The sequence below is a fragment of the Chanodichthys erythropterus genome, chromosome 5 (assembly GCF_024489055.1).
Source record: "Chanodichthys erythropterus isolate Z2021 chromosome 5, ASM2448905v1, whole genome shotgun sequence".
In the NCBI taxonomy this organism is placed as follows: Eukaryota; Metazoa; Chordata; class Actinopteri; order Cypriniformes; family Xenocyprididae; genus Chanodichthys; species Chanodichthys erythropterus.
The window spans coordinates 15,332,170-15,355,190 of record NC_090225.1 but is presented as its reverse complement, the minus strand read 5'-3'; the positions used below and the strand labels follow the sequence as shown (position 1 = coordinate 15,355,190).

The 23,021-nt window shown below is 35.8% G+C and overlaps 3 protein-coding genes across 4 annotated transcripts; 1 reads left to right on the top strand and 2 right to left on the bottom strand.

Annotated features, from left to right (window-relative positions):
- Positions 1-464: 464 nt before the first annotated feature.
- On the top strand, positions 465-10,084 carry cep68 (centrosomal protein 68). 2 transcript variants are annotated; one of them, XM_067386223.1, is made up of 7 exons: positions 465-596; positions 1,899-2,281; positions 3,370-4,791; positions 4,874-4,996; positions 5,637-5,733; positions 6,245-6,373; positions 8,663-10,084. In XM_067386223.1, the coding sequence occupies exons 2-7, from the start codon at positions 1,946-1,948 to the stop codon at positions 8,671-8,673; spliced, it is 2,118 nt and encodes a 705-aa protein (XP_067242324.1). In that variant the 5' UTR covers positions 465-596; positions 1,899-1,945; the 3' UTR covers positions 8,674-10,084. The 2 variants fall into 2 exon arrangements, with proteins under 2 accessions (XP_067242324.1, XP_067242323.1); XM_067386222.1 differs by having other exon boundaries at positions 8,660-10,084.
- A 147-nt stretch (positions 10,085-10,231) lies between these two features.
- On the bottom strand, positions 10,232-18,152 carry rab1ab (RAB1A, member RAS oncogene family b). Its single transcript, XM_067386226.1, has 6 exons — positions 17,993-18,152; positions 14,926-14,998; positions 13,760-13,855; positions 12,448-12,543; positions 12,187-12,318; positions 10,232-11,243 (listed from the first exon to the last, which is right to left on the bottom strand). The coding sequence occupies exons 1-6, from the start codon at positions 18,004-18,006 to the stop codon at positions 11,046-11,048; spliced, it is 609 nt and encodes a 202-aa protein (XP_067242327.1). The 5' UTR covers positions 18,007-18,152; the 3' UTR covers positions 10,232-11,045.
- Positions 18,153-18,576: 424 nt separating this feature from the next.
- Positions 18,577-22,758, bottom strand: zgc:153169 (uncharacterized protein LOC767799 homolog). The gene is made up of 10 exons (XM_067385252.1): positions 22,463-22,758; positions 21,933-22,071; positions 21,653-21,809; positions 21,505-21,553; positions 21,056-21,094; positions 20,766-20,854; positions 20,588-20,603; positions 19,937-20,004; positions 19,556-19,660; positions 18,577-19,303 (listed from the first exon to the last, which is right to left on the bottom strand). The coding sequence occupies exons 1-10, from the start codon at positions 22,569-22,571 to the stop codon at positions 19,193-19,195; spliced, it is 882 nt and encodes a 293-aa protein (XP_067241353.1). The 5' UTR covers positions 22,572-22,758; the 3' UTR covers positions 18,577-19,192.
- Positions 22,759-23,021: the final 263 nt, after the last annotated feature.

Genomic DNA, 23,021 nt, shown 5'->3' with positions numbered 1-23,021 from the left:
ATTCACATTTTCCTGCGTTTGACGGATTGTTGATAGTAATAATGTAACTGTAATTAACATTTGTAAACTTTAATTTATTTATTTTTATTTAGTTAAACTTCAGATAAACTTTAATTTAGATTTATAGCTAACAATCAAACTGAATCCAGACACAACAATTGTTTTTAAATCAAATAATCGCAAACTACTGTGATTGGTTGGTTCTGACCAGCGCTGAGAAATGTAACACGAATGGCGTGATAAGGCGTTTTTTCAGCAGCGGTCTGAACAACAATTCATAATATTAATGACAGTAAAAATCCTTTAATAAACATTATATTGTCTCAACCAGTGGCCTCTCCACAATAACTAGTATTTTACAAATTGTCATGCGCATGCGTATTAATAAGAAAATTAGGCTCGTGCAGTTTTATGTCGCTATTGGCTGGAGAAGCGACAATCTGCGCTACTTGTCCCGCCTCAGTGTTATGAACCGTTTCCTTAACCGCTTGGATTCCTCAACAGCACAGAGGTGTTTATTATTTACCCTATTATATCTCTAAATCACAGGCACGTAGTTCACGGAGCTGTCGATAGACCTTCCATAGCCAAAAACGGTACGTAAACACAGTTTAAGATCAATTATGCAGGGTGTTTAGCCACGAAAGCCAAGTGAAAGTGATATCGACATATGTGTGAAGCCGTTGTGTGACAGATCAATTTTTCTGGCTGATACATAATAGCATAACATTATTCACTTTGTTTTCTGGTGTTGTGACTGATGCCCAGATACATTTAATCTGTCATTCCATCATCGATGAGTGCAACAGTTACTTTCTTTATTCTAAGCAAATTGGTAACTTACTGGTTGCAGATTGTGGCTTTCAAAACAAGTAGATTGTATATTGTGAATCATACATCGTGTGTTTTATATTTGAATCCTTTTAAGACATTTCTTAGAGGGCTTGTATAATGTAGACACTGTGCCATCTATCTATCTATCTATCTATCTATCTATCTATCTATCTATCTATCTATCTATCTATCTATCTACCTATCTACCTATCTATCTATCTATATATGGTGCCGTCTCTACTAGGCATTTGTTTGATGACTAGGTTGCTATGGTAACTGCCAATCAAGCCTGTATATGACATTCTATAGAATTTCGCACTGCCTTATTTGATCTAGTGCCATTGTAGCCCACTGGATCTTGCTGGCTTTTTATGTCCACAAAAACATATTGATTTAATTTGTTTTGCTTCCTTGCTCTACAATACAAAGTAAACAAATTCATAAATATTGCCTTGCTAATGGTCAATAACAATTATGCGAACCGACTAGCCGTGTAAGTATTATATTAAAAATAAAAGGAAGTCCATGAGGGTTCTGTGGTGAAGACACATGATTGTCTTTGTTTGCAAGCAGGCTACGATTTAAATGTACCCACGTGATCACCTCTCATGACATGCCATTTTCTGTCGGTTGCCATGGAATCCAGAAGAATGAGCCAATCAAAAAACAGTTCCAGCCTAGTATTTCACAGAAATACAAGAAACTGCTTTGTCTGCATCCTGTTGCATTTATTACAGTTCATCTGACACATATTAATACTCATAAAAGATTAGATATGTATTTTGTCAGTGTACAGTAAGTATTATTTTATTACTAAATTATTTTTAGCTATTAAATTTAATTACTTTATCTTTTTTTAACAACAAAATTGAGCATTCATGACAGAGCATTTGTGCATTTCAGGCAAGCCTGAACATGTAGATAATGAGATTACATATCCAGATCAGAAGTAAACCTAATACAGTACATCAGGCTCTGTGACCACACATATCACAGAGCCTCCTTCTGTGATCATTTTCAAGCCTTTGCAGTGTTTAAAACACAGTGTGGTTATGACCTTTTAGCTGTCGCTCTGGACAAATGAGGAACTACAGAATCTGGATGTGTTGCTATGGCTCTCGGAGTTGACAAGGCTTTATCAGACACCTCCTCGCAGATGGAGAACAAGAGCTATGTGAGGTGGAAGACCAGTATCCCAGAGTTCATTCGCAGCGGTCACTCTAAACCCCTCAGTCAAAAGGCAACTGAGAAGACAAGGCCTACAAATGTCCAGGGAGCCAAAGACTCAGACAAAGAGAGGAGTGGCTGCAAAAAGACAGTCACCATGGCACCTGTTTCCAGGTATATGACAGACAGAAGCCTCTATACCATGAGGAAACCACTGATCTCCACACAGTGCCAGATGCCCATCCTGAAGAACTCATCCACACATGAAGACTCGGAGAGGGTAAGAATCTAATGACGCACATGAAGATGATGTCTTAGTGGACTGTTAATAGAAATGTTGTGAGTTTATATGCAGTTCATGTTGAATCAGGAACTATACGACCATTATTTACTAACTGAAACAATAAAAGAGCATTTTACTGCAAGTGTTAATTAAAAATTAGTTTGAAAAGCTTTCTGCGAGTCCAAACGTGCGAGTGCCAACCAGGGTTTCCTGCACACAGCAACAAACACAGCACAAGCTGTGATGTCCAATTTGCAAATTTTTTTTTTCAGTGAGATTTGTGAATCTGTTTCAAACTTGCTTGTGAGTTTAATCAGATTAATTTAGTTGGTGAATAATTCAGAGCTATTACTGCGGCGTAACTCACTGAACCACAAGTCATTATTATTGGTTATGTCTTATTCGAAATGAACCAGAAATTGTTACTTCTAATTAAAGATACATATTCACAATTGTGTTTGCTGTTCTAAATGGTATTCTGAAATATTCAGATATCTACAAAAACTATATTATTGATCATGGTTTAGCATAGTAAGGTCCATTTGTAATGTTTGGAAATTTGGGAACTTTGGTTGAATAAAACTGTAAAAACAATATACACTACCGTTCAAAAGTTTAGGGGATTTTTTAAAAGAAATACTTTTTTTAGCATGGATGCATTTAATTAATCAAAAGTGACAGTAAACTGTTAACAACATTGATTTCTTGATCACAAAACAGCGTGTTAGAATGATTTCTGAAGGATCATAATATGACACTGAAGACTGGAGTAATGGCTGCCGAACATTCAGTTTTTCTGTGACGACAGGAATATATTAATATATAAAACATTTATTGCAATTTATTAAAATTGCAATAATATTTCACAGTGTTACTGTTTTTCCTGTATTTTTGATCAAATATAAACATAGCCTCGGTAAGCACAACGGACTTCTTTCAAAAACATGAAAAAATCTTTTCGGCCCTAAAAGTTTGAATCGTAATGTATGTTTAATTATAGGAGCCAATGGCTTTCCGGTCATGTTTTAGTCTACAACCCAGGATTTCCAATTAACATGTCCTGTTTTTGATTATTTTTTCCTCAGATCAGTTACAAAGCAGATTCCTCTAAAGAAAAGGACAAAAGTTTGCCCAAAGAGTCATTCAGAAGTATCACACAAGTTTCTCCATATTATAAATCCTCCCCGGCATTATCCAGAGAAGACCTGGATACTTCCATGAACGTATCGGACCTCAGACTATGGTCACGTGACAAGGATCCTATTTTTAACACTTCGGCTGCTAAACGCAGTTTGTCCAGTCCCCCTTCAGCTTCCTTGAGCCTCACAGAACCCCCAGTGCCTAAGTGGATGTCCACTCCTAGAAGCGCTTCTCACTCGTCCAGTCATACGTCTCATTTCACAAGAAAGGTAAAAACAAGAACAGGTGAGATGACGGACACAGGAAGAGATTCTCTTCTTAACACAGGATCTTCTGAGTTTTACAATAAGAACCATCAACGTGGGTTCAAACACATGTCACCTTATCAGGCCAACTATTGGGCCTGTGCCATCCCCAACTCCATGCCACCCTCCCCAAACCGCAAATCCCCCAGCTGGGATCCTGAAAAGGAATACGAGGCACTCCTAGACTACACGTATCCTTTGAGACCCAACATCACAGGCACAAGCACATTGGGTTCACCAGAAGAAGATCTTCTCTTACGAAATGATCTGTTGTTGCAAGACTCAGGCATTGAGTTGGACCGCTTTTGCAGCTCTTCCACCCTGTCCGGTTTGGACTTATCCCATACAGGGACTCGGCAGGGATGGGGTAGTCCAGGAACAGGTCGAAAGTCAACTGAGTTTCATGCACTAAACCAATCGCATTCAAAGACCTCAGATGGTATCATGTCCAGTAGCCTGTACTCCTCACTAGACCAAGCTGGCTTGTCAGTTGAGAGTCTAGACTACGACAGGCAGCCAGGGGGTCATTACCGTAAATTTGGCATCTTCTCAACGTTCAGATCTGTCCCCACTTTCATTAGTTCAACACATATCCTTCCCCGTCCTAATGCGCAAGACGAGTTAGACGAAGAGTTCCTTCGCCTACCAACACGTCTACAGGAACTTCAGGAGCTTTCACAGCAACTGAGGGACATTAGTGACCAGATAAGCCAGCCGGTCATCACCAGCTGGGAATCCCTGGAGAGCGGGATTACCTCCATCAGATCGCCAACGGTTCAAGTGGGAAAGCATGAACCGTTGATGGAAGAAAGTGGCAATGAAGATATTGAAGCAGAGAGGGCATCTGAAGTTCCTCTCACACCTGAGGATCATTTAGAGAAAGCAAAGGAGCCTGGTACCAGAATCCAGATGATTAGCCGAGACGTGAATCGAAGGAACCTGAGGGAAGTGGAAGCTATTATGGATCAACTGAGTGGACTGTCAATGTCAGAGCTTCAGAGGACAATACAAACAGACCAGGATGAATATGAGACCCAGGAGTCACTAATGCAGCACATACAGGTGAGTAGACTTTTCTCTTGTGATTGTGAAGTTCTGAGACGGCTGAGAATTAATGAGAACTGTTACATCCTTTCTCCAACAGGTATTTTGCTCAAACCTAGAAAAGCTGGTTCAGTGGCTGCACAAGGTGGTAGAGAAAGTAGAGTTTCTATCTCCTCCTGTGGTTGAATTGGAGAGTGTCAAAGCCTCCTTGGCTGATTACAAGGTTTGTAAACTACACTACCATTCAGAAGTTTGGGGTTGGAAAGATTTTTATTATTATTGAAAGAAAGTAATATGTTTGTTCTCCAAGGATGCATTAAATTGATTGAAAGTGACTGTAAAGACATTTACGATGTTCCAAAAAGATTTCTGTTTCAAATAAATGCTGTTCTTTTAAACTTTCTATTCATCAGAGAAACCTGAAAAAAAGTATCACTGTTTCCACTAAAATATTAAGCAGCACAACTGTAAGAATTTCCTTCAGGATTAATAATGTATCAATCAACTGTTTCTTGTGCACCAAATCAGAATGATTTCTGAAGGATCATGTGACACCGAAGATTGGAGTAATGGCAGCTAAAAATTCAGCTTTGCCATCACAGGAATGAATTACATTTTAAAATATATTCAAATAGAAAACAGTTGTTTTAAATTGTAATAATATTTCACAATATTACTGTGATATTTTGATCAAATAAATGCAGCCTTGGTGAGCAGAAGAGACTTGTTTCCAAACATTAAAAAGCTTACCCACCTCAAACTTTTGAACAGTATTGTATATGCATCTAATAAGAAATAATATTTTTATTCCAAAAAGAAGTTCATTCAAAAAGAACATAACTGCATCACATGATATTTTTCAGAGTTTTCAGGAAGAAGTTCAGGCTCATAAGCCCCTCACAGCAGATGTTCTTCAGACTGGAGAGATGCTTTTGCATTGCATGAATTCAGCCTCTCCATGTGAGTCTTATTAGCTCTATTAAACTATAATACAATAAGATAATACAATTGTTTTTTAAAGAACAGCGAAAACATCTCTCTACAATTCAGCTGCTGTACTGAATACTGAATTAGCTTGAAAAGCTGCATTTTGTTACTGAACCCTCAGTAGTGGCTCCAGCTGTGAAGTGAGAAATTATATTTTAAATTAGATGAAGCATTAGAGCTGTTTACCTTCCAAATCACTATAATGGACTTTTTGTTTCTTTATCATTCGGTACACTTCCACAAGTGTCTACAGCTTCTCAGTTTTGGACATGTTGTTCAGTGTAACCCAATACTCACAGTCTCATCGGACAGAAACAGGAAACGCTCTGCTTGGAGAATGCGGCCATGCATGCATGAATTAGAGAGCCGTGCTGTTACCTAGCATTCTCCATTTCTGCATTCACACCATTACTTTTGTCAACACATCACTAGTCTTTAGATGTTCTCATTCTGCTGCTAATATTTTTTCTCTCTGATCCTACAGTTCTGAAAGACACACTGGTGCTGATAGAGAGGCAGTCTCACACACTAGAAACTCATTCAGAGTTTCTTTTCTCCTCTATTCTGTCAGCCATGGACTGCCTCACTGACCCCAGATCTGAGGAAGCATCAGGTAAATGATCTATATATATATAGTTACATATAATAGTGCTTCATTGATGACATTTTTGTTGTACAACCTAGAAGTTGAATAGAATTTCTCAGTTTATGATTCTGACATGTTTTGTAAATCATGATTATCTTCACAAATGAACACAATTTTTAGGCATTTTGATGCATAAATACAATGGCAGAAGTAAAAAGCTAAATGTAGGCTATACATTACCTACACATGACTTTAACATCAGCACCATTAGGCTTCCAATAACTCTTTAAGTTCTTATTTAAAGAACATTTTCCTAAATAGTTTGAGCTAGAATACAGGTGCTGATCATATAATCAGAATATCATGAAAAAGTTCATTTTTTTAACTGTAAATTATTTTAAAAAATGAAACTTTCATTTATACTAGATTCCCTACAGGTAAAGTAAAAAGTTTTTTTAATTTGTTGATTAGAGCATACAGCTAATTAAAGTCCAAAATCCAGTATCTCTAAATATTAGAATATTTAAATTTGAGTTTCATTAAATGACCATCCCTACAGTATAAATTCCGGGTATCTCTTGTTCTTTGAAACCACACTAATGGGGAAGACTGCTGACTTGGCAATGGTCCAGGAGACAATCATTGACACCCTCCACAAAGAGAGTAAGTCACAGATGGTCATCGCTAAATGTGGTGGCTGTTTACAGAGTGATGTATCAAAGCATATTAAATGCAAAGTTGACTAGAAGGAAGAAATTGGGTAGGCAAAGGTGCACAAGCAACAGGGATGACCACAAGCTTGAGAATACTGTCAAGCAAAGCCGATTCAAACACTTGGGAGAGCTTCACAATGAGTCAAATGAAGCCGGAGTCAGCGCATCAAGAGTCACCACACTCAGACATCTTCAGGAAAAGGACTACCAAGCCACTTCTGAAAGAGGAACAACGTCAGAAGCATCTTACCTGGCCTAAGGAGAAAAAGAACTGGACAGTGAACAGTGGTCGAAAGTCCTCTTTTCAGATAAAAGTAAATTTTGCATTTCATGTTGAAATCATGGTCCCAGAGTCTGAAGGAAGACTGGAGAGGCACAGAATCCAAGCTGCTTGAAGTCTAGTGTGAAGTTTCTGAAGTAAGTAATGATTTGGGGGGCCGTTACATCTGCTGGTGTTGGTCCATTGTGTTTTATCAAGTGCAAAGTCAATGCAGCCATCTTCCAGGAGATTTTGGAGCACTTTATGCTTCCATCTGCTGACAAGCTTTATGGAGATGCTGATTTCCCTTTCCAGCAGGACTTTAGCACCTGCCCACAGTGCAAAAACCACTTCCAAGTGGTTTGCTGACCATGATATTACTGTGCTTTATTGGCCAGCCAACATGACTGACACCTGAATCTATGGGATATTTGCAAGAGAAAGATGAGAAACAGTCGATTCAACAATATACAGATGATCTGAAGGCTCAATAGTGCCTCAGCAGTGCCACAGGCTGATCACTTCCATGCCACACTTCACTGATGCTGTAATTTGTGCTAGGAGCAAGTCATTTGCTGTAATATGTGCTGCCGACCAAGTATTGAGCGTACAAATGAACATACTTTAAAGAACTTGAACTTTTCTGGTTTGAAAATCCATTTTTTGATTGATCTTAGGAAATATTCTAATATTTTGAGATACTGGATTTTGGACTTTCATGAGCTGTATGCTCTAATCATCAAAATTAAAAAAAAAAAAAAAACTTTTGAAATGTTTTACTTTATATGTAGGGAATCTAGAATATATGAAAGTTTCATTTTTAAAAATAATTGACAATAAAAAAATGAACTTTTTCACAATATTCTAATTATATGACCAGCACCTGTAGTTTGCAAGAGCTTGTCTATAAACACAATGATGCTGTAAAAGCAGACTACTGTGTAGTTGAGTGTTCCAGTTCGGTGTGCTGTTTAATGTAACCGACAACCTCTGTGGTCCCATTGAGCCACTTGTTAGCAAATGCCTTTTTCAAAAAAATCACAAGGGGGAAATATTAACTTAATTTATGTTGTAGAATAAAATGTGAAAGTAATTTGAGCTTTTATTAACCACAGACTTTATTTCAGTCATTTAACCAAAAAAAAAAAAAAAAAACACTGACTTTAAGATGATGGAAGCGGAAGTGCTAAAATTCTGATTTCTGGGATTTGACCTACAAAAATATTTCATCCCTGCAGCACTTTATTGGAATCCCTATAATATACAGTTATTCACATTTTTCCCTCTGACTGTCGCCTCTTTTGAAAGTGCTGCATTACTTTTTTCCCTCTTTCTCCCCAGAAGCAATTTCCTGAGAATTATTAGGAATCTGGGAAGGCGAATGTCTGGTGTGCACACTGTCTTCACTGAGACGTCCTTTTTGGTGTTTTCACATGAAAAACACTAGATAACTAGAATCATGTCACCAATATCTTTGTTTTACACATTTACTGAATCCAGAACTGGTGTCTGTTGTCACAATTATGTCTCAACATATGTGTTGAACTTTTCACTTTGTATTTTTACATACTGTCTATACATATTGTAACATACTCATGTCAGAAAATGTCCTGTTCGGCTCTGCTGAAGATGTGCACAATGCACATACATGGTGCCAATCGTGATTGTGATCTCAGGTTATTACCCTATTAAGTTTTAATGGAGGACAGCTCAGCCTTCATTAGCATCACTGCAGCTTCAGTTTCTCTTCTGAGTAACCTGTGCCTCGAAGATATATTGTATTTTTTGACTGATATTAGTGTCAGTAATGGTATCATGACTGAATATATGAATAATCTGTTGAATGAGCATTCATACTTTTTAAAATGTTTCTGATTAGGAATATATTTTTTGTTCACCCAAGAATGAAAATGATCATTTACTCACCCTTGTCGTTCTAAAACACTTTTCTTCTGTTGAACATTATATATATATATATAAATATAAATAATGTAAAGAAATGTTTCAGTGTTATTTTTTTCTCTACACAATGCAAGTCGAAGGGGTCCAATATCGTTCAAATATCTTTTGTGTTCCACAGAAAAAAAGAAAGCTTAGAAAGACATGAGGGTGAATAGATGACAGGATTTTCATTTATGTATGAACTAAACCTCTAGGGTGAAAGCAATATCAGTATGTTAACATTTGGAGATGTCAAAGGAACAAAATGCAAAAAAAAAAAAAAAAAGTTATGGTGCATAATACATGTGAAATGGATTCAGCTGAAAGAATGTGACAAAAAACTAAACCTTGAGGCAGTAAGTTTTGGAGAACCTCAGCTGTAGAGATCACAGATTGATGTGTAACTGTGTTTTTGGTTTTATGTATGTATAAAAACAGTCTTTTTAACAATAAAGTCTCCTTTTTGATAGTTTGTGTTTTAAGTTAATATTTCTGTATATATTTTTATATTATTTTCTGTATAATATATTTGTTGGTTTCGATAGGGATACTTGATTAAATGCAGAAGTACAAGTATGCACATAATGTACTGAAGTATTACCATTCATGCATACAGATTCATATACAGTGTATTAAAAGAGGTCCTCAATTAATTCAGGCCTTTATCTGCGAGAAGTGAAATATTCATCTAAAACTTAAAAAAAAAATAAAAAAAAATGATGATAAACTAGACATGAGCGGTTTCCAAGTTCATTCAAAAAATGAATTCATTTGCCTTTATTATGAAAAAGAGAACATAGTGTTTGTCACATATGCGACCGTGAAATTGTTTCTTTCAATGTATTCCGCAGGTAAATGGCCAATATCGAGAGATTGTAGATTATTGGATCAATATATTTGCATATAAATGTCGAATAAATAAAACACAAAGGGTTTCTACATGTCCCACCAAGAATTGCAGACATACTGATATTGTACAGTATGGTCGTACAATATTTATTTATATTTTTGTTAACTGTTACACATTGCGCAACAACTACAAGTCTGCAGCCACAACTTAAATGAAAAAGAAGGTAAAACTACTCGAATCATGTATTTAACTCTACAGAGCTGTCAATTCAGATCTTACATATATATACATAATGTATATGTACATATATTTTACTAAACAGATGTTGGGCTGTGAACCACCGCTGCCCGGTCGATCGCAACAGACTGGCAAAACAATCTGTGGGGACAGAAACCTACACATGCAAATATAAACAGTAAAATAATCAAGTAAGAATAAAGTAAGAAAAGCATAAGGACAGAAAAACAAAAAGTCATTGAATTTTGACCACAGACCAGCCCTGCAGTAGGAATGCAGTGAGATAAATACACACATTATTCTTAGAAACCTGCACACAGAGGATTTAAAATCGTTGAATGAGAATGAAATCCATCCTTTCTTGATGTGGGGTTGGTTAAAAGCAGCCCCTGACAGACGGCAGGGGTGAAGGGGACTGACCGTTACCAAATCTCGGACATCTCATCAGTTATAGTTTGTGAAAAGCAATGGGGGAGGGGGCAGCAGATTTTTGAATGTTTTTGGTAGTGCGGCTACATACAGTACAACTTGGGTAACTTAAATTGTTGCCTGTTTCACACTCTCTTTTATTCTTTCTATTCTCCATATTCACTCTTTGCTCCATAACAAATGATCTATTCCCCTTTCTTTCTCCTATTGTGGGGACTCTTGCTCCAAGATCCAGGGGCCGAGGTGCGAGGGGTCGGGGTTGAGGGGGCCTCAGCAGCAGCCTCCAGATGCAGGCTTCACCGGAGTGCTCTGGATCTTCACGTTAGACTTCTCAGCGCCTCCAGCTGTGGCTCCGGGGCCCATTCTCTTCTTGATCTCAGCAGCCATGGTCATGAAGGCCTGCTCCACGTTGGTAGCATTCTTAGCGCTAGTTTCCAAGAAAGGAATGCCAAGGGAATCTGCAAATTCCTAGAGATAAACCAAGCAGTTCTTTCTGTTAGAACACTGGAAAATTGAACAATTGCAAGTCTTATGTACATATAGGCTCTGCTCCAAAACCCAGTGAGCTGCATTTGTAGGCAGAAATTTAAAGCACACTCCAGACCCTCATTGTACAACATTAGTCATCTCTGGTCGCAAGTTCCTTTCACTTGTGTTGATAACGCGGAACTTGTGACCACAGTTGGCTTCAGGAAACGCACCCCACTGTTGTTAACCAAAACTAAAACTATTAAACATCATTGATTGATTGAAATAAAGCGGAAATAAAATATTACATGAAAAACTTACATTCTAACATCCCAAAAAACAAAAAAAAAAACAAATTGCTGCCTAAGCAACTAACTGAAATAAAATAAGTTGAATTACTGAAATGACTAAAACTGTATTTCTAAAAGAAGAAAAAAAACTACAACTAATAAAAATGACAAAAGCACATAACTTTAAAAGTGAAAATATAAAAATAAAACACTTCAAAATATTAATAAATACAAAAATAGCATATATAAATACTAAAGGCAGTTCTATAGGGTAGGCAGCATCACATCCAAAATGCCAATCATAGATATAATTCATTCAATACTGAAAAGTATCAGTTAAAATAGTTCAAGCGAATTAATATATTGACTATTTGAATAAATATGTGCATTCTATATATTTTCAAACTTGTTACAGCATCACATCAATAGCGTAGCAACACATTAACACCTAAGTCTATTGAAATCAACAGTTTCTAATGCACTGTGTTGCTGCCCAAGTATAGCATTCCAAATCAGTCAGTTAGGAAGTCTCATTTTAGTTAGAAGGCAGCTGGCTATGTAGAGAGTAGACAGCACGGTAGCTCACTATGATTGGAACAGAGCCATAAAAATAGTGGTATTAATGGTGTAGTAATGGAATATAGCAATATTACCTTTGCTGTTGTGTAGTCCACCACTTTTTTTGTTGTTAAGTCACATTTGTTGCCAACCAATAACTTGTTAACATTTTCACTGGCATAGCGGTCAATCTCCTGTAGCCACTGTTTAACATTATTGAAGGACTCCTGAGGGCAATTGAAAAAAAAAATACATAAATACAGTGGAGCAGAAGTACAAACAGTTTTGTTGCAAGGCATTTCCACAGGTGTTTAAAGTAAATTTAGGACACTTGCTTAAAGTTTGGACGAGCTCACCTGATCTGTAACATCATAGACTACAATAATGCCATGTGCTCCTCTGTAGTAGCTGGATGTGATTGTGCGAAACCTCTCTTGCCCTGCTGTATCCCACTGTAAGGGAGAAGGAATAATATGACACCAGAATCAAACACAAAAATAGGCTCACAAAATATTATTTCAACTATAGCAGCAACAGTAGGGCTGGGCATTGATACACAGATTTCACAAAGCGATTCTTTTCGAAACTAATGCTGTAAACTATATAGAGAACCCAGTTGGTGCATTACTGTAATATTAAAGGTTAAAATTAACAAACTATTAAATTCACTTGGAATTTCTTTTTAGATATAATGATAAACACTAACAAACACTGAAGTTGTATACAAACATTTGAATTCCAGACAAGGCAATTTTAAATTTAAACTTCTTAATGATACAATTATGTTTTTTACTCCATTTCTTTTTGTGGAAATATAAACATTTAAGCTTGTTATCCTGACAGACTCATTCAAACATGCATTAAATAAGACCATTAACAACTTAAGTATAAATATAATGGGTATGTAATACAGTGCATATATTTAAAAAAAAAATTCTTCTTCTTGTTATTTTTTCTCTAGCTTGTGTTATGTTGCTTTTACAAGCTTTTTTACTTTTCACGGTTAAGACAGATCGAGCAGTTACATGATACATTTCTGTAGGTTGTAATGTTTCTTTCATGCTTATTTGTTCATTTATGCATATTTCATGCTATAGAATGCTAGAAGTAAAGAGGAAGAGACGATTTCTTAAAATGAGGCGCTACAGCGATCTGTCCTGTCACATTAAAGTGTGGTAAAATTACATTTGTTTGAATTTCATGATAAAATTTTACAGAATTTCAATGCTGAGACTTTGTTTCTTTTCAAAAGTAACAAAGCACAAAGCTTATGCTATTATTGACAGGCGTGCTACAAAAACAAAGTTGTGAAATGTTCTGTAGTGAAGTTCTTCATGCTTTAACAGAAAACACCATAAAAAAGAGAGATCAATTTATAAGATTTAAGAATTGATATTGGTTCATCAAAATGAATTTTGATTAAAATTGAGTAATCAATATTATCAACCCAGACCTATTCAATAGTTAGCAGAGATCAAAGAAAAAGATTAAAAAAAAGATTCTGAGATGTGACCATTTTAAGCATGACATAAACCATTTCTCTCTAATGATGTCCCAAAATAATTAAAATGATCATACCATCTAAACACCAAATGTTCAGTTTTCTTCAATCACATGGTTGAATATTCAGTTCATGTCATCTTATTCACAAACACTCATTTCACTTACGATTTGAAGTTTGATGGTCTTTCCGTCTAATTCTATAGTTCTTATTTTAAAGTCCACACCAATAGTGCTAATGTAGCTTTCTGTGTATGTGTCATCCTGAAAGAAGCAAAATAGCAGAATTAGATGTTTCAGTAATCAAATCTCTCCCTACAGTGCTTTTAAGTTAAATATAAATGTCTTATTTTTCCAGTTCAATTTAATTCACTATAAATGTGATACAACATTTTTAGAGCCCGACCGATATATCGGCCATTAGACATTCACAAGTAAATATGCCACTAAATCAACACTTGCCTATTTTGATCGACTGTGAAAAATGTTGTTAGTTGACAATCGTTGGTTGTCAATATCATGTCGCTGCTTAAAATTCACAAACATTAATTTATTGCACATTTATTGGAAAGTCTGAATTTATCAGAAGTCCGAATGTGTGAATATAAAACCAACTTTACCCAAGTGCCACGGAGATGTACTCTTTTGACGGTGAGTTTGTTAGTCTGAACGTTAATAAGAGGTCAAACTAAAATGTTAGCGTTTAACTTATTCTAAATATATCTGCAGTGTTTCCCATTTAACTTACTTTAATTTTATTTTCAATTCATTGACATGGTTTTGTGGAATATTGAATTATTTTGGTATGGCTCTTTTACTTTAACTTTATTATTATAATTTATTTACAGTACACACACAGACTGTTAAAACCAGCTTCAACTGGAAATAAGTAAAACTGTTAAATGTTTAAAGCCAGACTATTTTTTGATCATTAAAAAATATATACTTTTGATGTGCAATTGTTTAGTCATTGAGACTGTAATCTAAGGCTTTTTTTTAACATAATCCCTTCTGGAAAATGGTTTATACAGCCCACATACATAGAACAGGCAGATATTTTGTTATTGAATGTTGTGTAAGTGTAGTTTATAGGAAATGGGTCTAATATCCAGTTTATTTTCAAATCAAAATATCGGCTTATAAATCGTCTCTTTTCGAGTTAATATCGGCATCGGCCCTCAAAAATCCATATCGGTCGGGCTCTAATTCTTTTAGTATACCAATTCATTTCATCCATGAAATAAGGATGATTATTAACACCTCTGACCAGAAATTCTAAAATGATAGAAATGCCTGCATGAGGGCAAGAGCAGGGAAACTTATAGTCTACTTACTGCAAATCGGAGGAGAAGGCAAGACTTTCCAACACCAGAGTCACCAATCAAGAGCAGCTTGAATAAATAGTCACTGCAAGAAGAGAAATATCAACAAAACATTAGACCATCAATATTTGACAGTGCAATTGTCTGAAAATTACACTACCATACAAAAGTTTGAGTCGTTAAGACACGTCTATTATGTTCGACAAATAAAAAGTAATTTTGTAATTTTATATTTGTAATATTATACTTTAAAATGACTTATTCTTATATTCGTATTTTTTCTTATTGTTACATCGTTCAAATGTTTGAGCCGTTTTGTGTTTACCAAGGATACATTTATTTGATCAAAAAAAAAAAAAAAAAAAAAAAACTGTAAAAACAGTAACATTGTGAAATATTATTACAATTTAAAACAACTGTTTTCTATGTTAATATATTTAATATAATTTATTCCTGTGATGGCAAAGTCACATTTTCAGCAGTCATTACGCCAGTCTTCAGTGTCACATGATCCTTTAAAAATCATTCTATTATACTAATTTGAGGCTCAAGAAACATTTCTTATTATCAATAATGAAAACAGTAGTGCTACTTAATATTTTTGGAAACCTTTAAACTTTTTTTTTTTTTTTTTTCAGGATTCTTTGATGAATATAAATTTCAAAAGAACAGCATTTATTTGAAATAGAAATCTTCTGTAACAAATGTCTTTACTGACATTTTTGATCAATTGAATGCATCCTTGCTGAATAAAAATATTAATTTCTTTCAAAAAAGTAGTCTTACAGACCCAAAACATTTGAACTATAGTATACCCATTATACTGATGCAAAGAGTATGCCGTACATCTCAAAAGACCTACATGAAACCAACTGTTGCTTTCTTTCATTGTATATTTCGCATTGTTCATTTTGTAGGCATACATTAGCAATGAAGTCATTAAAATCCCCCTGCATCATGTGAAATAGGTCAGACCATTGCTATCTATATGTACGATTACTGACCATTGATGTAACAGATGAAAATGCGGTAAATCAGTCACTAGTCAACTTTTGTATGTAGAAAATAAATTTTATTTTTAATAGAGACAATGTGCTTGAGGACCTCTGAGGTCAGGAAACTTGAGTAAGCTGATTAAGCATTCCACAGAGAGCGAATTTTGCCCGTTGTGCTAAATCCTCTGGCCCTATTCAACTTGGCCTAGTAAGAAAAGACCATAGGAAGGAAATTCAGCGGATCGGTCTGGTCAAGACCAGCTCATCGACTCAGCAGATAGGCTGATGTTTCCCTCTCTCTCTCTCGCCCACTGCACAGAATTCAAGTCATGCTCTCCTTGTTAGGTTGACTGCAACAAACGCTTCTGTGTAGGGAGCCACTACACAAAAAAACTGTGTGTAAACATCCTCTGTTTATGCTGTGCAACATTTTCTGATTTTTATCAAACAGAATAAGCAGGCGTAGTAAAAGTTCCTTTACAGTTAGTTCAAGTATGGACTTAAGATGTAGTTTAAATATTATTACTACTATAACAACTTTTTCATCAAAAATGAGAGACAGGTTCAGGAAAGTGTCATGCACATCTGAAATTCTGCATTTAAATCCTACAATTAGGCTGGACATTAAAAACTGGTGTCAGAAAAGACAGACGATATGCATCAAGTCGTACTTGCCAACTATATTTAATCACGATTCGTTCAATCTTAGAGAGCCACATCAATGTCTGTATGCGCTTTAGTATTGAATCTTTGATACAATTTGTGAAGAACCGAAAGAGAAACTACCAATGAGTGTTAACCACTAAACGAGCAGCATTTTAATAGCTATTAACTTTAACAGAACATATTTCACCCCTATTCTGCCCATGTAAAATCGTAACAGCTGATATTAAGTCTGTTAAGTAACTGAGTTGCTTAACACTCACACTAGTGATAGTTGTAATAGACCATGTAGCTTGTCATTTGGCATGTGACCTACACATGACTACCTTGCAAAAGGAAGGGATGGGCACTTCAGTTCCTTGAGACATACTTTACATTCAGACATTTGGACAAGAGTATAGAAACCTCACAATTCAGTGCCAATGAACACAGGAAACATGGAATCAATTACAAAACACCTTTTTAAGATTATGTAAACTACTACCGATAAGGAAATAAAGATAGCACAAATCAGACTGGTGTTGTGGAAATGTGGCTTTCAAGTCTTGCTAAACAATCTTATTTCTCAGAACCAGATATATAAACCCTGACTTTTATGTTTTACTTTAGTGTCAAAGTGCACAGTAATTATACACCTGTGGTTAAAAATTTAGTTAAACAACAAGGCACGTGATTGTATTTCTGTGTGCAGCAACTTTAGGTGATAAAAAAGCATGAATAAAAAGATAATAAATTACATTCAGACTACTTTGAAAGCTGTATTAGCAAATAAATGAACGCGATTGACTCTGATTACTCAGTCATTTATAAGTCCACCTTCCTGACACTGACAAAAATCTTGCTACTGAAATCAAAACCCTCTTTCTGACCAAATTGGATATCAGCAACAGGTTACTAAACATATTAAGCTATTTAGCCACTTCACCAGATCGTCAAGATGTTTAAAAAGTAAGTGAAAAGCTACCTGGAGACGTTAGCTTACTTCAGCTAGCCTTCATATTTAACGTTACTTCTACTGATGCGTGATGCCTGACACCTAACATCTGCTTTGACGAGTGTAAATGAAAAATATTACAGTATAAGAAATGATAAAGGTGTGGTATGACTAACTACTGAGCTCTACTTGTCATAAATGTAACGCGGATGGATATTTAACTTGGCCGAGCTCCGCTATTAAACAGCCGTTTAATTACAAAAAGTTTTTACTTCTTTAGAGAAAGCGATGTGTTAAAAAGGCTAGTCTTGAAAATCACGAATCTTTTCGGCTTTGACCGGTGAAATACATATAATACAGTGATATTGGTTGATGGTAAGATTGAACACACAGCTAGTCATCATTGCTGCTGCCTGTCAAAAGTAGCTACAGGTAAATTATGAGCTCTGTAACGACAAACAAGCCGTACAATAACTTATTCACTTACTATTCGGGATTCATCGTGGACTGGACACTGTGAAACCGTTTGTCTTTTAACAAAACAACTCCGCGGCGTGAAGATATGCTAGAAACAATAACCTTCCTCCTGATTAAAAAGTAACTAGCTGGCTAGCTGCTGCCGCAAAGTCTAGTCGGTTGAAACCCAAAATGGCTGACTCTTCAACCAGGAAATAGGAACTCCTTAAACAGATTGCGTAGGCAATGTCGTCATCAGAACTTGTGCGGAAGTTGTAGTTCAATTCAGAGATCATCTGGCCCGCGCGAACGGTACAAGTCTGTTTAAAGGACTACAATACCCACATCTATTTAATAAACCGCCACGATTAGTTCATAGCGACTTGAATCGTTCATGCTGAGGACTGGCGAAATCCTGCCCCCTATCATGAGGGGTAGAAAATTACGTCATTTGTGAAACGTGGCATTGGATAATGTGAGTGCGAGTCACTGATCAATACTCGTCAGAAAGAAGACTGTGAACCAAATCACCAACTTTTTATTGATTATGAAGAATAATGAACAGTGTGTTTTTTCACAGATGATGCAAAAACTTGAGAAAATGAGATCCAGGCAGTAGATAAAGTTGATGAAAAATTATTTATTCATTACAATTAAATTTAGCCTCACACGCAAACTTTAATCGATAATGATAATCGATAATGAAAATACTTAATAAAACCAAAAGGTAAAATAACCATCATAAAGGAGTAGTCAATACAATTTAAAGTACTGTATCTAATAGATGAAGATCAAAAAGTGCAATAATTAAGACATTTGCAGATAAGAGACAAGAAGTAGAAGCCAAGGAGAGCAAAGGAGGGAAAAAGCTGAATTATCCAATGTCTAACCACAAACGTGTCAGCGTGACCTGTCACATTGGAACACTTGAAGAACAATTGAACATAGCAATCATACTCTTAAATATAAAATAACCATAAGGGTACAATAACAAGTTAATCCTTGAAAATATGATAAGAATTAATATATAAAGTATTAGTACATAAATATATGAAAGCAAAAGTAAAACTGATACATCATAAGCCATAAATGATTAAAAATTAATATTAATAAAAGTGCATGAATATGAATATTGACCATTTCGGATCCATCAACAGAACACTTAGAAAAGAAACATAAATGTCAAAAGTAATGACGTTTTATGACCTCCCATATACTTAATGAGTAGAAATTAAATATTTAGGTTTTTTTTTTGGTTAATAACTAGCTCCTCCACTGAATCCAGCCCTTGTTTCCAGAATGTGTATGGAAATTCCACTGAGGATGCAGCTCCGACCTCTCCCTGTGGGAAGACCATTATTTCAATTAGGCTGATAGAAATTGGAATCAGCTGCAATTAAGGGTATGAGCTGCTAGAAAGCAAATTTATCAAAAGTAACAAAGAACCTCTACAAAATTATATTTCTGTCATAAGTACAGGAATCACATTGAGCATGAGTAAAATGTAGCATACAACACAACAGCACTGAAACAATATTTAATAATGTTTATGTTGAGTAAAGGAAAAACAGTGGACCAAATAAAAGGTGTTTACCTTCATATTCAAAGAAATAAGGCCAATTTCAAAGCATTTATCGTCACCTATTCTCCTCTGTATGTCGGCAAGCACAGCACGACAGGCGTCATTAGGAGATGAGCCCTTGGTAGCAGACAACAGCAGATGTGAGAAATGTGAGCCAGATCTAATTTACTGAAGTACAAATATGTTGCTAATGGTTTAATGAGATTTTCATTGACCATCTTCACTTTACACCACCACTATTGTCAGGGTACCCCAGAAGCTCCTAGTATTCAACATGAAATGCACTGCTGAAGAAAAATTACAACTCCAACTTTGGATACATTTTGACATAATCCTATGTATAATGTTCATCCAAGGAGATAATTTAATTTATACCAAAACAGAATTACATACTTGTTTCATCAGCTGCACAACATGAAAGCTTGGGCAGTAGCACATGATTTTGTCTCCATCACCTGTAGCTGCAGACAGAGAGAATATATATTTTGAAAGTATATACACTATATGGACAAAAGTATTGGGCACCTGACCATAACACCAGCAAGGACTTTAATTACATTGCTTTTGAAATACATAAACATTAATATGGAGTTCGTTCCCCCCATTGCAGCTATATCAGATTCCACTCTTCTGGAAAGGATTTCCACAAGATTTTGGGGTCTTTCTGTGGAATTTTTTATTCTTGCCCATTTATCCAGGAGAGCATGAGAGGTCAGGCACTGATATCAGATAAGAAGGCCTGGCTCACAATGTCCATTCCAGTTCATCCCAATGTCTTAGATGGGTTTGAGGTCGGGGCTCTGTGGGCACCAGCCAAGTTCTTCCATACCAAACTCATCCAACCATGTCTTTATGGACCTTGCTTTGTGCACTGGGGCACATTCATGCTGGAATAGAAAAGGGCCTTCCCCAAACTGTTCATACAAAGTTGGACAGCTCTACATGTTCAATAGTACAAACTAATTTAGTGTCAAATTAAATTTGTAGAACAAGCTCAGATGCAATGTCAACAAAGTCAAAAGCAGAAGAAAAAAAACACCCTACCTGCTGCAGCACCCACCTGAAAATACAGAGAATACAGCATCTGTCATACTGAAATGGAATAAAACTGAAACTTGTCATACTATAAAAAGCAATATAACTTGATAGTAAAGAAACAGGTTATGAGTTTAATGATAAAAAGCCCCGCAGGTCCCACGACCCATAAAGTTGCACAGCTTACTGTATGGTCAGCATATAGACCACAGCCTGGAAGCGGAGAATCCCCCACCCTCCCTGGTGATTTGAAGGGAGCTCCTGATGTAGAAACTCCTGCACAATATTTGTAAATGTAGGAACATAAAAATGTTTGCACAAAAATACCTGCCTAATATCCCATTTGTATAATTATACTAGTATTGATAGTGAATTATGGTATAATTATGAAATATGAAAACAAATGTAACTACTACATCAGAACAATATTTTTATAGAAAAAAACATAATGGGAAGTGTAAACATTTTCAACCTTACCTACTGTTATGTTACCACTTAGATCAAGAGCAATAAGGCCTATGAGAAAGTAAACAAAATTAAGCTGGAATCTGCACAAAATGCACTGTTTAACTACTATAAAGCTGTCACGAAACATATATTATAAACCAAACCTGTGAGATGAAAGGATTTTTTCATTCTTAATATCGTCAATCTCAACTATCCCACTGCAATTAGTCAGTGCATTAATGATTTATTGTAATACGCATAATTATATATTTTTTTAATCTATATTCATAATCATAATAATGTCACAATTACATTTTATGACATAGGCCATACTCAAAAAAAAAAAAAAATAAATAATTGAGTTATGTAATATGTTTCCCTGCTAAGTGATTTACACAACCACCACAACCTGGTTGAGTCACCTGACTTAAAAATGGGTTAGCCCTTATGATTCACTCATCGACTCATTAATCACTTACCTATTGTATCATGCCCACCTGCAACAGGTTTATTTTTTTCAAGGAATTCCTTTTATTGTATATATAAAAAAAATAAAACAGAAAAAAAGTCACTGAATATATATTCTCTCTAGGCATTGAAATAATAAGTAACCGTGTGTGTGAATACCCGGTAAGCAGTAGCTGTATGTTGAGAGAGCATATTTTCATTTGCCTCAGATGTAAAACCCAATTCCTGAGCAAATGCTTCTGCTCCATCTCCAACAAGCAAGCTGTGAGGACTCTTCTCCATTACTTTGCGAGCTACACGACATGGCTGTGCAATACTAGCAATGAAAACAAAAGTATACAAGATGGTTTCAGGCCAGGCATTTTGGGGGAAAAAGCATTGTAACAAATTTAAGAGATTCTACTTGTGAAAAAAATAATACTCAAGAGACTTATTTTACCCTCGCAGTGCAGCCACTGCCCCAAATCTCCCTGGCACACCTTCCATAATTGCAGCATCACATTCAACCACTCCTTTGAAATTTGGGTATCCTCCTCTGCCAACAATGTGCCGTCCCGTGTCTACATCATCTTCAACCTCTGAAAGAATATACCTTTTATTTTTAACCAGAAAGCATAGATGCCTTGTTTTTGTTTATAAATGAAAGATGCCATAATATCAAAAACTATATACTTCATATGTATGGCATATTTTTTTTTATTTTTTTTTCTTAAAATACTTCCAATACATCCCTTAAATAAACAAAGTGTGCTAACATTTAGAACAAACTGTTGGGATTAATATGAAAAAATGGGAATGCATTCTCTAATGATAATTACTGAATCTCTAGTAAACAGTTAAGTAAACAGTTGTTGAAGGTCCAAACAGATCCATAATTATTAACAGTACTTGTATTTATCAACCAACTTTAAATAATAAGTATATGTTTAAGTATATGACTGATGAAGAGCACAACAGGTGTGTATTTACCTGCCACTGCTGTTTCTACAACATCTGTAGCATTTTGTCCAGCTAGCAGCATACATCTCATTCTCTCCACTGCAGGACGAGAGAAAGACCATGTCCCCACAGCTGCCATTGCACTGCATTAAAATATGTACACACGTATTAATCTACGGGAAACATTAATTTCCCTCTTTAGTGAGACTTAAGCTGCCTTCACGTGCTATCGGAACGATTTGATCATTCACACTTCTCAAGTCGTGATTACGAACTCATCGCATTCAAGTTTCGAAATGGAAGGGGGATCATGTGCATAGTGCATTTTTAACCAGGAAACTCGTATTTATGATAATTCCGAGAGCACATAAGCCCGAGAGTTGTTAAAGCACCGTTTCAAAATAAAAGTCAGGGTGTTCATTGAAAGTGACATGTTTTTTTAATGTCCATGAGAGAGAGAGAAAAAAATAAACACTGTCATTTACTGTCGAAGTTGCATCTACATAAAATTAAGTGGTCTGGCTTTCCAGTTTTGTTTTAATTTCATACATGATTAAAAATACTAGTGTTCTGAATAAATGTACGAGCA